General features: G+C 50.1%; 1 protein-coding gene across 1 annotated transcript in view; it reads right to left on the reverse strand.

Annotated features, from left to right (window-relative positions):
* SHANK2 (SH3 and multiple ankyrin repeat domains 2) overlaps positions 1–12,691 on the reverse strand; it is a 448,993-nt gene that overhangs the window by 335,807 nt on the left and 100,495 nt on the right. Inside the window, exons 9-10 of the mRNA XM_084755599.1 lie at positions 11,621–11,737; positions 1,304–1,381 (exon numbers count right to left, since the gene is read on the reverse strand). Coding sequence (XP_084611725.1) covers positions 1,304–1,381; positions 11,621–11,737 — 195 coding nt within the window. The remainder of the gene's footprint in view (positions 1–1,303; positions 1,382–11,620; positions 11,738–12,691) is intronic.

Here is a 12,691-nt window from a genome sequence, read left to right on the forward strand (position 1 = left end):
CAGAGGGCCTAGAACGGCCTGGGAGAACTTCTTCACTTTCCAGCAAACCACAGCTTCTAGAACCATGATCTCACCCCAGGGCCAAGTGGCTGTCACCCCTGGCCAGTCCCTCGACCGAGCAGTTGCTTAAGAACAGGGTGAGTTCTGGTGCCCCATATTTGACCATGTCCCCTGGATGGGGAGGCCTGGTGGCACTCAGAGGAAGGATAGCAAGCTACCAAGAAGAGACTTGATACCCTATGAGCATATACAGGGGGAGGAGGTCCCCCTCAGGCACAGTCATAGGGGAGGGGAGTAAGGGGAAAATGGGAGGGAGGGAGGGATGGGAGGATACAAGGGATGGGATAACAATTGAGATGTAATATGAATAAATTAATAAAATATATTTTTAAAAAAACAGGGTGAGTGCAGGAATTACAGAGTTCCTGGTCACCAACAAAGGGCTTGACCCTCTGATCCCACACAACAGCAACAACAACAACAACAACAACAACAACACCCTTTTATCTGTCCTCCTACATTGCCCAGCGTGGAAACATGGCTTTAAGCTTCCTATGAAGCCAGCTACTCCACAGTGGGGTATATTAGGAGACGTGTGAACATCAAATGTCACCCTCAACTGAAGAAATCAAACCCACAGAGTCACGCCCAATGTCCCTTCGTATGAACTGTCTAGAAGAAGCAGAGAGCAGATGAATGGCTGCCTAGGAGGTGAGGAAGGGGCTGGTAGCGCTAGTTTAATGGGGACATGACCTCCTTTTGGGGGTGAGGGTAGAGTTCTTAGCCAGATGGTAGTAATGGCTGAGCAACACTCTGGATGCCCTTAAAGTCCCTAAATTGGTTTTGTCAAATCTTTTTAAATGTTTAAGACATTAACTTTTGTGTCCTATGCATTTTCCCTAATCTATTAGCAATTATGAACTAATTTGCATGTTCCCGAAGGTCACAGGCCAAGGTCCAGTGGGGGTTATTCTCCCTCCACTCTGGGATGGTGGAGAGGGGGGGACATGAAAAGCGACAAGTTCACACTCTTTGAGATACACAGTTTAGTCAGCACTCTCCAACAGCTGCAGAATCCAAAGTGGTCTTACTTCATTGCCTTTCTAGAACCTTCACCGGAGATGGGTCTCTACATTTGGTTTAGAGGAAGCAGCCTGTGTGGACAGGCAAATAAAGCCACCGCAGCAGTGCTACAAAGCAGGAATGCAATGCAGTCTCCTCCCAGGAGGCACTGTGGCTGCAGCCATTGGCTCTGGGTAGCATCAAAGCTGTGGCCTGTCATAGCGCAGTCAGTGACTTTTACCTGGAACGGTGTCTGGCTGTTGTAGTTTTTCAGCTCCTTGTTTCCACCTCGAAATAGCAGCACCCTGGCACAGCTGTCCTGCAAACAGAAAAGACGTCCATTTGTGAGACGGTGGCATGAGCTTTGTCTGAAGACATGTGCTGCCAAGTCCAGGCTTAGGGGAAGCCCGGGGCCTGTACCTGAAAAGTTAAATCCCGGGAAAGCAAAGATAGCCTGGGGGTGGGAAAATCAGTAAAGCACTTGCCATGCAAGCATGAGGGCCTGAGTTTGAGCCCCAGAATCCACATAAAGATGTCAGGTGCAGGGACTGGAGAGATGACCCGGAGGTCAAGAGTGGGTGACGCTCTGGCAGAGGACCCAAGATGTTTCTCAGAAACCACATGGCTGCTTAGAAACACTCGTAGCTCCAGCTCTGGAGGATATGACGCCCTCTTCTGGCCTCTGTGGGTACTGCGCGCACATACATGTATATGCGTGTGTGCTCATATACAGAGACACACACAATTGAAAAAGTAAGTAAGTTTAAAAACAACAACAACAACCAAGTCTGGTGTATGGTGGCACGTGTGTGTAATCTCAATGCTGAGGTGGCAGAGACTGGTACATTTGTGGAGTCTGTCCAAATTACTAAGTCTTAGGACAGTGAGAGGCCCTGTCTTAAAAACCAAGGTGGATGATGCCTAAGGTTTAACAGATTGTCTTTTGGCCTCCAAGTATGCAAGCACTTGATCTCTGACTGACCTCCCTCGCCGACACACACACACACACACACACACACACACACACATACACACACACACACACACACACACACACACACACGGGGGGGGGGAGGGGAGAGAGAAAGAGACAGAGAGAGACAGACAGACAGACAGTAAGTAAACAAGGCTAACCACTGTCAGCTGAGGCCCCACCACCACAGTGCTTTGGACAACATCCTGGTAGAAGCTATCAAATGTTAAACCACATCTGCCCATGACCAAACCAGCCTACTCCTGACAGCGTTCTACAAATGTTCCATATACATCTATAAAACATGTGACAGGTGCCTGGAGACAAGACACAGAAAGAAAGAGGAACTCTGGGGACAGTGCAGACATTCTGAAGCAGGGTCAGGGTATTCTAGAACATTCTGCATTTGGGCAGCTGACGGACCCATGAGGCAAATGGACAAAACGCAAACCTTCCTGGAAGGTAAAGCTCTAGATAGCGGGGGAACCAGGCTCCATTTGCTTTTTAAAAGCCTGATTGTCCAGGGAAGGAGCAGAATCCAGGAAAGCACAGGAGTTCTTTCTCACAGCTCAGAATTGCATGTCTCAATGTCAGCAAAGGAGGATATTTTAGACAGTTGTTTCTACAGTGAAAATGAGCCTCTATCCCTGGCCGTTTATTTGCACTTGAGGACATTTTGAAAGCTCCCAGGAGGACTGTGTGGTTAAGGGTCTGTCAACAAAAAGACTATGGGTAGGGCATAGAGAGATGGCTCTGTAGGTAAGAACACTTCCCAGCACCCAGCAGGTAAGAACACTGCTAACACCTACCTATAATGCCAGCTCCAGGGGATTTGGCGCCCTCTGCTGACCTTCACAGGTACCCACACCCACATGCACATGCACCTAAACAAAATAAAATTCTACAAGAGACTGAGAGTAAAGCATCAATAGAGAAGAACTGACTACAGTCACGTGGTCACTTAACGTGTTCCTGGATGACACAGTCATCATTTTACTCTCACAGAGTGAACGTAACACACTAAGATGCCTACTACATCCCTAGATCACGTGATGGATGCACTTTTATGGGACCATAGTGGTGGTATCTTGGTCCTCGCCGAGCGGAGCTTCACTGCAGGCTGTGTGGCTGCCTGAGTAAATGGATGCTGTTAGGTGTTCAGAATTCTGAATTCTACTTCGGAATAAATATTTGCATGAATTAGTTTGGACCAGTGTGTGTCATTAAGTCACAGCTGGTCAGGCTCCTTGCCAAGGAGATTCCTGTACGTCTGTACTCAGGGATGCCCAGCAGGCAGGTGTGCAGCACAGGACAGAGGCTCTGTCTATGATGGCTCCCTGTGGATAGCAGGTGTTTCCCCCCCTGTGTCTGGCTGCATCGACCACTAGGTCCTCCCCAGGGAGCTGGAAGGAAATCCTCCTGTGGCCAACAGAACTGAAAAGGGGGTGTGTGTGTGTGTGTGTGTGTGTGTGTGTGTGTGTGTGTGTGTCTGTGTGTCCATGCTCCCTTGACAGGACTTGGGGACTGGTAGGGTGTGTCAGAAGAAGGAGGAGGATGAGGGCTACAAGGACAAGAAGCCACAGAAAGGCTGCCCCGGCCTGAGTCCAAACATCAGCCATCTTTAGCTTGCCCCCACTGTGGCCCTGTCTTCTACAACGTCAAATCTTCAGGACAATGACGCCACCCACAATCCAGCCTGAGTGAGTGAAAAGAATGTTGGGGCGAGAGGAAAGGCAACAGAAAGAGAGGAGAGGAAAGTGTGCCAGCCCAAGTGGGAAAGCAGGTGGGCCCTACCTAGGGACAGCACACAGCAGCCCGAAGGAGTGTGAGGGGAAGCCTGGCCACGGGTTTCACATTGACATTGAGTAGGCTCTCTGCACCACACAACCTCACCCACAAAAGCACCCCAGAGCCCCGTTTTCACAATCAGAACTCCCATGGGGAAGCCTGGGGAATGCCTCCCAAGCTCCTGCAGCCCTTCCAAACGTACCTAAATCTCACCGACATTCCTACAGAATGTCTGGGGATAAACCCTCCCTGCACGGGCCTGTCATCCATGCCTATCCAGGGTTCCTTCTCAGAAGGAGTCCAGAAAACCCTTCTACTTACACACAAAGGGGCTGTTCCCAGAGCCCAGAGGAACTCACCCCCCGAGCCTGACCCATCCTTGTGATGATGGCCAGGAGGCAAAGCAGAGTTCTGGCACAGCAGCTCCGAGTGGAGACCTAACATTCCAGGTGGGCAGGCCAATGGTCTAGTTAAGGGACAACACCTAGGAAGGAGGAGCCATCCCTATGAAGATCATCCCTATGAAGAAGGGGATGCCCCAAGAAAGGAGGACTACCCGCTAGGAAGGAGGGATGACCCCTAGAAAGAGGAGAACACTCCTCGTAGGAAAGTAGAGTCATCTTAAGCCATGATAAAGAGATGGAAGGGATAACTATTCCTTTAATGTGATACTGTACTTTCCCTTCCCAGAATTCCCTCTGCCTAGCACAGTCCCTATGATCCTCCATGAGATTCGGCTGAGTCTGCTCTCCTTTCTGAGGCAGGCCTCAAAAAGACACAGCTTTCCCTTTTTTCTTCTTTTCTGTCTCTTTCTTTTGGATGCTCGCCAGAGCCTAAGGATGCTTTGGAGGTGGTGGTGGGGGCGTATACACTATGCTCTCTTACTCTTTTCTCTCTACCATGAAGCTGCTTGTCCACCACGCATGGCTTTTCCCGTTTTCGCTTCCTTTTTCCCTCAGGCAACTGCTGGGGTTCACAGCTTGACTGCCCTGGGGATTTTCTTCAAAACTCTAATAAAAGCTTCCACTTGAGACTGTTCTTACATTAATGGAATTAAGAACTCCAAGAGGGGGCCCTGACTTCTCTGATACCACAGGGCAAACCTGGCAGGACTCCCCCAAATTCTTACTTAACAGTTCAGTCAGTTGGCCACTTCAGAACTAAAGGGCCAGGGGCTTTGTAGCTTACTAACAGTTATACGCACATGAATACACACATGTGTGTGTGCATGCATGCACCTCTGTGCACACGCCTGTGCAAGCATCCTGCTGGGGTGACAAGAGGTCATGCCACATGAAGGAAAGGAAGTACATGGAATGCTTTTGCTTCAGTTGCGTAAGAAGAAGGGAAATGAAGGGCCGGGTGAGAAAACAGGGCACTCTGCAGCTTCAAGAGCTGGAGAGATGGCTCAGAGGTTAAAGGCACCGACTGTTCCTTCAGAGGTCCTGACTTCAATCCTCAGCAACCACGTGGTGACTCACAACCATCTATAATGTGATCTGATGCTCTCTTCTGGCCTACAGGTGTACATGCAGGCAGAGCACTGTATATGTTATAATAAGTACATAAGTATTTTTTAAAAAGAGGGTGAGGAAGGCTCCAAGGCATTAATGCAGACTTAACTGTTCCCCTTCACTCCCGTGGATGGCTTGAGTCTTTTCTGGCAGGTCTCTATCCTTAAGAAAAAAATCAATTAAGTATGAATGCATAAGCAATTTGTGTTCATCTTCTAAGGATCATTTCACCGCCAGTTTTTCTCTTGGTGCAAATTTTCAGAGACATTAAAAAAAGATATGTAGCTTTCCTAAGGGGAGTCACTCCAAGGCCGCCACCATGCACTCAGCCATGGGCCCTGTGACTCTGGGGCTCCACAATCTGTGGGAGCCCTACTATCCTGTCTACTTTGCAGGTGAAGGGACAGACTAAGAAATCACAGTCATTCATGCATGTGCAGAGTGGACAAGCTGATGACCATGCCAGTCCCTGGGGACACAGAATCAAAGTATAGGGTCAGGGTCCCTGTGAGCTTGGGACAGGTGAGAGTTAGGAGGTCAAGAAGCATTCAGCTCATGGTGCACTATTCCGAAGGTCCTTATGTGGCCTTCAAAGGAGGGCAGAGCATGTCAGATGGTGACGAGGCAAGCGGTCAATAGACTGCTGTGACAAGAAGAGAAGCTGTGGTCACAAGTGGCAGGACCTCCACCAACACACAAATGCAAAGATAGTGCAGAAGCAGCCAGGGAATCATGGAATGGCACTGTGGGCAGACCTCAGAGACTTGCAAGAGGAGTCAATTTACAGTGATAGGTGGGCTTGGAAAGCTAATACCGTGGTCCTGGGAGGAGTATCAGAGGCCTTCGTGAGGATGGAGTGATGGGTCAGCTGGGGATGGATCAATAGGGGACACACCTGGACAAGCAGAATGGAAGTCACCTGAAGCTCAGCCTCAAGCTCCAGAGGAAAGGATGCTAGGTCCAGAGCAGGGAGGTGCGTAGGGCCTGGGTCTCCGAAGAGGCCAGCTGGTGGAGACATCAGGTGAGCGGGTGCCACCACCGTGAGACACTGGAGGATACTGACAGAGAGCGGTCTACATTCTAGAAGGCGCCAAAGTCAACGGGTAGGCAAAGCCGACGTCACCGAAGGACAGAAGCTGGGTACGGGAAGCTGAGTATGAGGCATAGATGCCAGGAGATGCCATGGAGAAGTAGAGTTGAACGTGGAATGAGGCATGGTGAGGGAAATGCTACATGGATGGGACCTGTCTGGAAGGAATGTCAGGGGTCCAATGGACCATGTCAAGGAGACACGTGACCATCAAAGCAGCTGGCATGGGCATGGGTAAGGTATGAGCTGGGGCATGTGCCCCCAGGGAGCTCAGACCACTTACTTCGAATGTTGCAGGGCACCAGGATTCTGCATTACCTGTACCACCTGTGCTCCATCCAGACCCCAAAGGCTGAGGGAAGTGCAATAGAAGTTGAACATCACCACTTCTTTACTTGGATCTGCTGACCAGTATGACACCAGTCACAAGGCTCTCAGAGGAAAGACTGTATGGATGCTGTCTGTCCTAGTCAGCTTTAATTGACAACTTGACACAGCCTAGAGTCAGCTGAGAAAGGAGTCTCAGTTGAAAGACTGTCCAGATCAGATTAGTCTATAGTAATGTCTATGGGTGACTGTCTTGATTGTTAATTAATATAGGAAAAATCAGCCCACTGCAGGCAGTGCCATTCCCTAGGCAGGTGGTCCTGGGCTATAAGAAAGATGGCTAAGCACAAGCCTGAGGGAGCGAGCAAGCAGCATTCCTCATAGTTTCTGCTTCAAGTGCCTGTGCTGACTTCTCTCAATGATGGACTGTGTAAGCCAAACAAACCCCTTCATCCCCAAGGTGCATTTGGTCAAAGTGCTTTATTATAGCAACAAACAGCAGTCCATTCTAAGAGACCCATGGCCATGATGTCTATGGGGAATGATGGTCCTAGATGGCCCCAGGGAAGCAGCCACACAGTGGACACATGCCCCATGAGAAACCAGCAAGGCACAGAGACACGCATTGAAAACACTCCCCTCCATACACACAAGAGGCACATTACCAAGAGGAAGAGTGCATATTTGTGTGCTTGTGTGTATGTGCACATGTGTGTATCATATGTGTATGTGTGTGCGTACGTGTGTGTGTGTGTGTATGTGTGTGTGTGTGTATGTGTGTGTGTGTGTGTTTAGCTTCTAGACAAATAGGCTGCTCTAGTAACCTTTGATATTTAAGCTTTCTCTGATCCCTCATTATCCAGGGTGTTGCTTTCTCCCTCGGGAGCTCTTGGGAAGCCAGTGTGAGGCGAGAGAGCCCAAAGATTAGAATCAATTTGCTGCTTACAATCAAAGCCCTAATTAGTTGATTGCATGAGAGGAAAGAGAATATTCTGATCACAGCGTGTTTTATTAGAAGTGTCCTGATGAAACTGATAAAGCACACATAGCCTTCTACACACCCGGGCTTTAAAGAGTGCCTCATTAAGGACAATCATTATCAGTAGTAGCACCCCCGCATCATTACTACCACCATCACCATCACTATGATCATCACCATGGTCATCACTAACTTTGCCATCATCATCCCCATTAGCATTACCACCATCATCATCATCACTCCCACTAACTTCACCATAATTGCATCTTAATCACTATAATTACCATCACTACCATCACCTCATCATCAACAGTCGCAGCACCACTAGCATCACCACCGGCATCTCCATGAACATCATCAACACCACAGTCACCATCACTATCTTCAATAACCACCATTACAGCCTGGAGTGGCTGAGTCCTCACCCTTTGCCAGGCATCACAGATGTTTGGTTTCTACATCAGCTTCTTAGCAACTCTGGACCCAGAAAAGATTCAGGCTGCCCAACCACCTCCCAGGTCCCAGTTTACGCCCAGCAGAGGCTCCCTCATCACTACCCCTTGTCCCTGAGGCCATGTCTCTCCTTGCCCTGAATCCTGCCCTTGTGAATTCTGTCCCTCCTTGGGGCACATCCTGAGCCTGTGAGGTATGATGCCACTTCCTGTGTAATGTTGCTGGTGTGGTTTCTGTCATCCACAACCAAGCCTGTGCAGCCACATATATTACCTGTCAGTAGACAAGGGGCCATGGGCATAGATGCCAGCAAGGTGGTGACACAGAGAGGAGAGACTGAAGGTTATCCATTTGCAATGCAAAGGCTGAGTTTTCCTTCACTCTTGTGACAGCCCCCACGAGCTCGAGGAAGCCGGTCAAGACTGTGGTCCTCAGAGCTGTGTTGAAGCATCCTCACTCACAGAATTCAGACACAACTCCAAGCTGGGGAAGGGCTGAGAGTAGACTGCAGACCTCCTACCATCCAGAAGAGGACAGATTCAGGTACACTCACTGACATCCCAGTTTGTCATGGTGTCACGAGGCTGTGTGGCCAATAACGCCAGAACCTATGAATCAACACAGCATCCCTAGAGGTGACACAAGACAGGTAGCTACTAGGATGAATATGTCCTAGGCGGCAGAGAACAGGCACATTGTCTGAAGCTGGGCAGCAGCAGGCTACCCTCGTGAAGGGACAGCTTTGGGGGAGGGGGCAGCTCGCTTCTGTCTCACTCAGGCTCACTAGCCTGTAGGATGGAAGTCACCCAGCCCTGGGAGGAGCAAATCTATAAATGAGGCGGGAGAAAAAGACAGTGTAGCTTTCTACTCCAAGATGGCCAACACCCCTCCTCCACATCCCTACCCCCCCCCCCCGCTCCACCCCCCACCTACTGAACAAATAGCTTTCTTGCAGCACAGTCACTCCCTATGACCTGTTACTATACTGTGGCTGCTCATCTGGTATGTGACTAGAGGGTCCAGGCAGTGACCAAACGAGCCTCAGAAAGTCAGCTACCTCTATTCTAACTGACAGTATATGGGAGGAAGATTTTCCTGGGAGCTCTAGCTATCTGGGGACCCTCCTAGGGAAGGAGACAGCTCTGGGGAGAACCCCAGTCTCCTATACAGAAGAGAACACAGGCTACCTAATAAAATTCTGCAGCCTCACTTTTAAAGATCATCATGCCCACAATTATTTTAAGTGACAGAAACTGTGGTTTCCTATATATATATATATTGTGTGTGTGTGTGTGTGTGTGTGTGTGTGTGTGTGTGTGTGTGTGATTAAAATATACTTGAAATACACTGAGTGAAATTAATCCATGTTTCCCCATTGCAGGCAATCATTACAAAGCAGATGTTGGTGCAGATGTTTTCCTAGGCTCAGCCAAGCCTCATGTTGTGTTTTCTAAGGCAGCTGAGCATTCATTCCCATGCCTAACAAGGGATCCCCCATCTGAGCTCCACGGTGGACCTGGGGTGACTGTGAATATGCTCTGTGCGCAAGCCAGGATGACTGCAAAACACCCAGGCTGACACACTGAGCCTAGTCATGACAGTAACCTGCAGAGCTGACACCCACAGATTCTATAAGGTCAAGAGAGGGCTTGTCTGGTTGTGGACCACGTGGATGAGGTCTTGAAGAGTTTGTAGGAGCTTTCAATGGTGAAAAATCCAGGAAAGTTACTGGCTTAAAGCAGAGTGGACTTGGGATCAGTCATTAGGGTTTGGTGACAAATTTGGATGTGGGCTAAGGCTTGAGCTGTCACCTAGAGTCATTGTTAGTGATAGCATAGGATTATGGCTTTGAGAACTCAGTGTTCACGGGAGGGGGGCACTAGTCCCCAGGGTATGTTCCGAAAAGCCTCACCACTGAGATCCCTCCACCCTGCACGAGGGAGAATCTTTCCCCAGTCCCTCTGCTGGGTTGCCTGGGGTCATCCCATCTGCAGGTCACTAGTCTCAGACCGGAGGTCTCAGGAACTCAGAGAAAAGAAAGGAAAAAGTAAGGTCTTCAGAGGAGGGTTGTCCTATGTCAACCTGACCTTGAGTACCGAGGACATCAGTACCCTTCCTGCTCTCTGAAGCGGACCCTGCCGTCCACCCACATCCTTTGAGCAGTGCTGTTCTCAGTCCTTCCGTGGGGCACCCATCTCTCGTGTCTCCACATCCGGCTCAGGGTACTCACGTCCAGGATCTGCGTCCCAGCCATTATGATGTTCCCCTCCCCCGCCCCCAAGAGAGCAGGGACCATGTGCCCCAGCCTATAGGGCTTGCAGAACACACTGACCACCAGGGTCTGACACCGAAGCGTGAAGGAGGGGTGCAGCGCATTAGTGTGTCATTTGCCTTGAGTTCTGCTTAGGAGTTTGTCCCCATGGAGACTGCAAACTGAGTCTGGAGACTGAATGTGTACAGCTGGGTTCGTGACAACACAAATCCACAACAGCCAAAGGCGGAACAGAACAAGCGCCGTGTTCAGCCACGGGAGGGCAGGTGGGCAAAAGTGCCCAGCCCTCAGTGGTGTGGGAACAAGCTTCAGAAGGAGTGTCTGGTACTCACTTACCACAGGTTAGACCATGAGAACATGATGATGAGTGGAAGAAGCTCCTGCAAAAATCCTAGTCTTGGGAGGCCCATAGAGTCCTCAGACCCAGAGGAAAAACAGGATGGGGACGCTGGGGAGGGGTTGCAGGGCAGGGGTGAGTATTTCCTGGGGACAGAGATTCAGTCTGGGAAGATGAAAAGTTCTGGTAAATAGTAGAGATGGCTATACAACATCATAAATGTGCTGAACGCCAAAGAATGGTGCGCCTCAATGTTTATAAGAATCGTGTTTGTTATGCCCACTTAACGATAAGTGAAGCAGCCTGGGCATGGTGGCGCACACCTTTATTCCCAGCACTTGGGAGGCAGAGGCTGGCAGATCGCTGTGAGTTCGAGGCCAGCCTGGTCTACAAAGAGAATTCCAGGGCTATTACACAGAGAAACCCTGTCTTGAAACAACAACAACAAAAACCCAAAACAAACAAACAACTAACTAACTAACTAACTAACTAACTAACTGACTAACATGCCTAGAAGTTGAAAGGAGTATGAAAGAGGTTACCCAGGTGCCAAGCTCTGGGGTCAAGCAAAGTCATCACTCAGCCAAGGGAACAGGAGGTTCCTCCTGTGTCTTCCAGACAATGAGCAGGCTGGGGCACTGGCATTCCACAGGGCTGACTGTAGCTCTGGAATGTGACCTGGGGGTGCTCACAGCTTCACCAGTCTCTGGCTCCCACTAAGGCAGCTGGTGAGGGAGGGTCACAGAGACAAGACACACAGGGCAGCCCTTCCACCCGTGCCCAGTGCACCCCAGGGTTAGGGTGAAGGATGTGCACACCACTGACCTGATTGTAGAGGGCGCAGATATGCAGGGCTGTGTTCCCTGAGGCATTCTGTGCACTCATGTCTGCGCCATAGAAGAGGAGATGTTCCAGATGCTGGACGTGGCCATACCTGCAGGCCTGAGACAAGAGACTGAGTGAGACTTTGGTGCCTCCTGCTGGCCAGTCTTGAAACAGAGACCCTAGCGCCCCCTGCTGCCTGGGCCTGAGACACAGAGGTTGTATGAAACCCTAGCACCCCCTACTGGCTGGACTTAAGACACAGATGTTGTGTGAGACTTGGTACCTAAGGTTGCCCAGGCCACAGGCCTATGCCCAGCACCTACCACTCATTTAAAAGCATGGCAGGGCCTCTGGCTGACTTCACCCCACCCAGCCTTGTAGACTGAGGCCCATGGACATTACACACCTTCACACCAAGGATTGAGGAAGCCTCAAGCTAAGGATGGAGAGAGAGAACCCCTGACCAGTTGGGAACCTGTATTCTGCTCTTGGGCAAGAGGTCTGGAAGGGGCCTCAGGGTTCTTTCCACACAGATACAGAGAATCATATTGTTTAGAAGACAAATAGGTCTTTCCCTGATACGGGTGCTGAGCCCCGTGAAGTACAGATCAGGATGCTCAGCCCTGCGTTACTGGTCCATGCTCCCAGGCAGGAAGCTATTATGCATGGCTGTGGCGATGCTTAAAGCCCCATCCCTGCATTGTGTGCAAGGAGGCCTGAACTTGTCCTTCCACATGCAAGCACAATCTTTAAGTACAATCTAATCTTCCAGACGAGGCAGAGCCCAGGGTAGGTCCTCCTAGGGGTTGACACAGTGATTATATCCCAGGTAGCTCAGAGGCCAAACACACTTGGACTGGGTCCCAGACTGTCCATTAGCTTGCCCTTGACCTCCAAGCTCATGGATGTCCTTGTCATTAAGTGCAAGCAGTGTCCCTCTCACATGTCTGTATGAGTCACAGAGGACAAGGACATCAAAGATCACATGACACTGGCCCCTGAAAATAGGTACAGCACCCAATCCCAGTTCAAAGGGGCAGGAAGGTCCCTACATAGGTGACTGGGCACCTC

This window comes from Acomys minous (genome assembly GCF_964271855.1).
Source record: "Acomys minous genome assembly, chromosome: 2".
NCBI lineage: Eukaryota > Metazoa > Chordata > Mammalia > Rodentia > Muridae > Acomys > Acomys minous.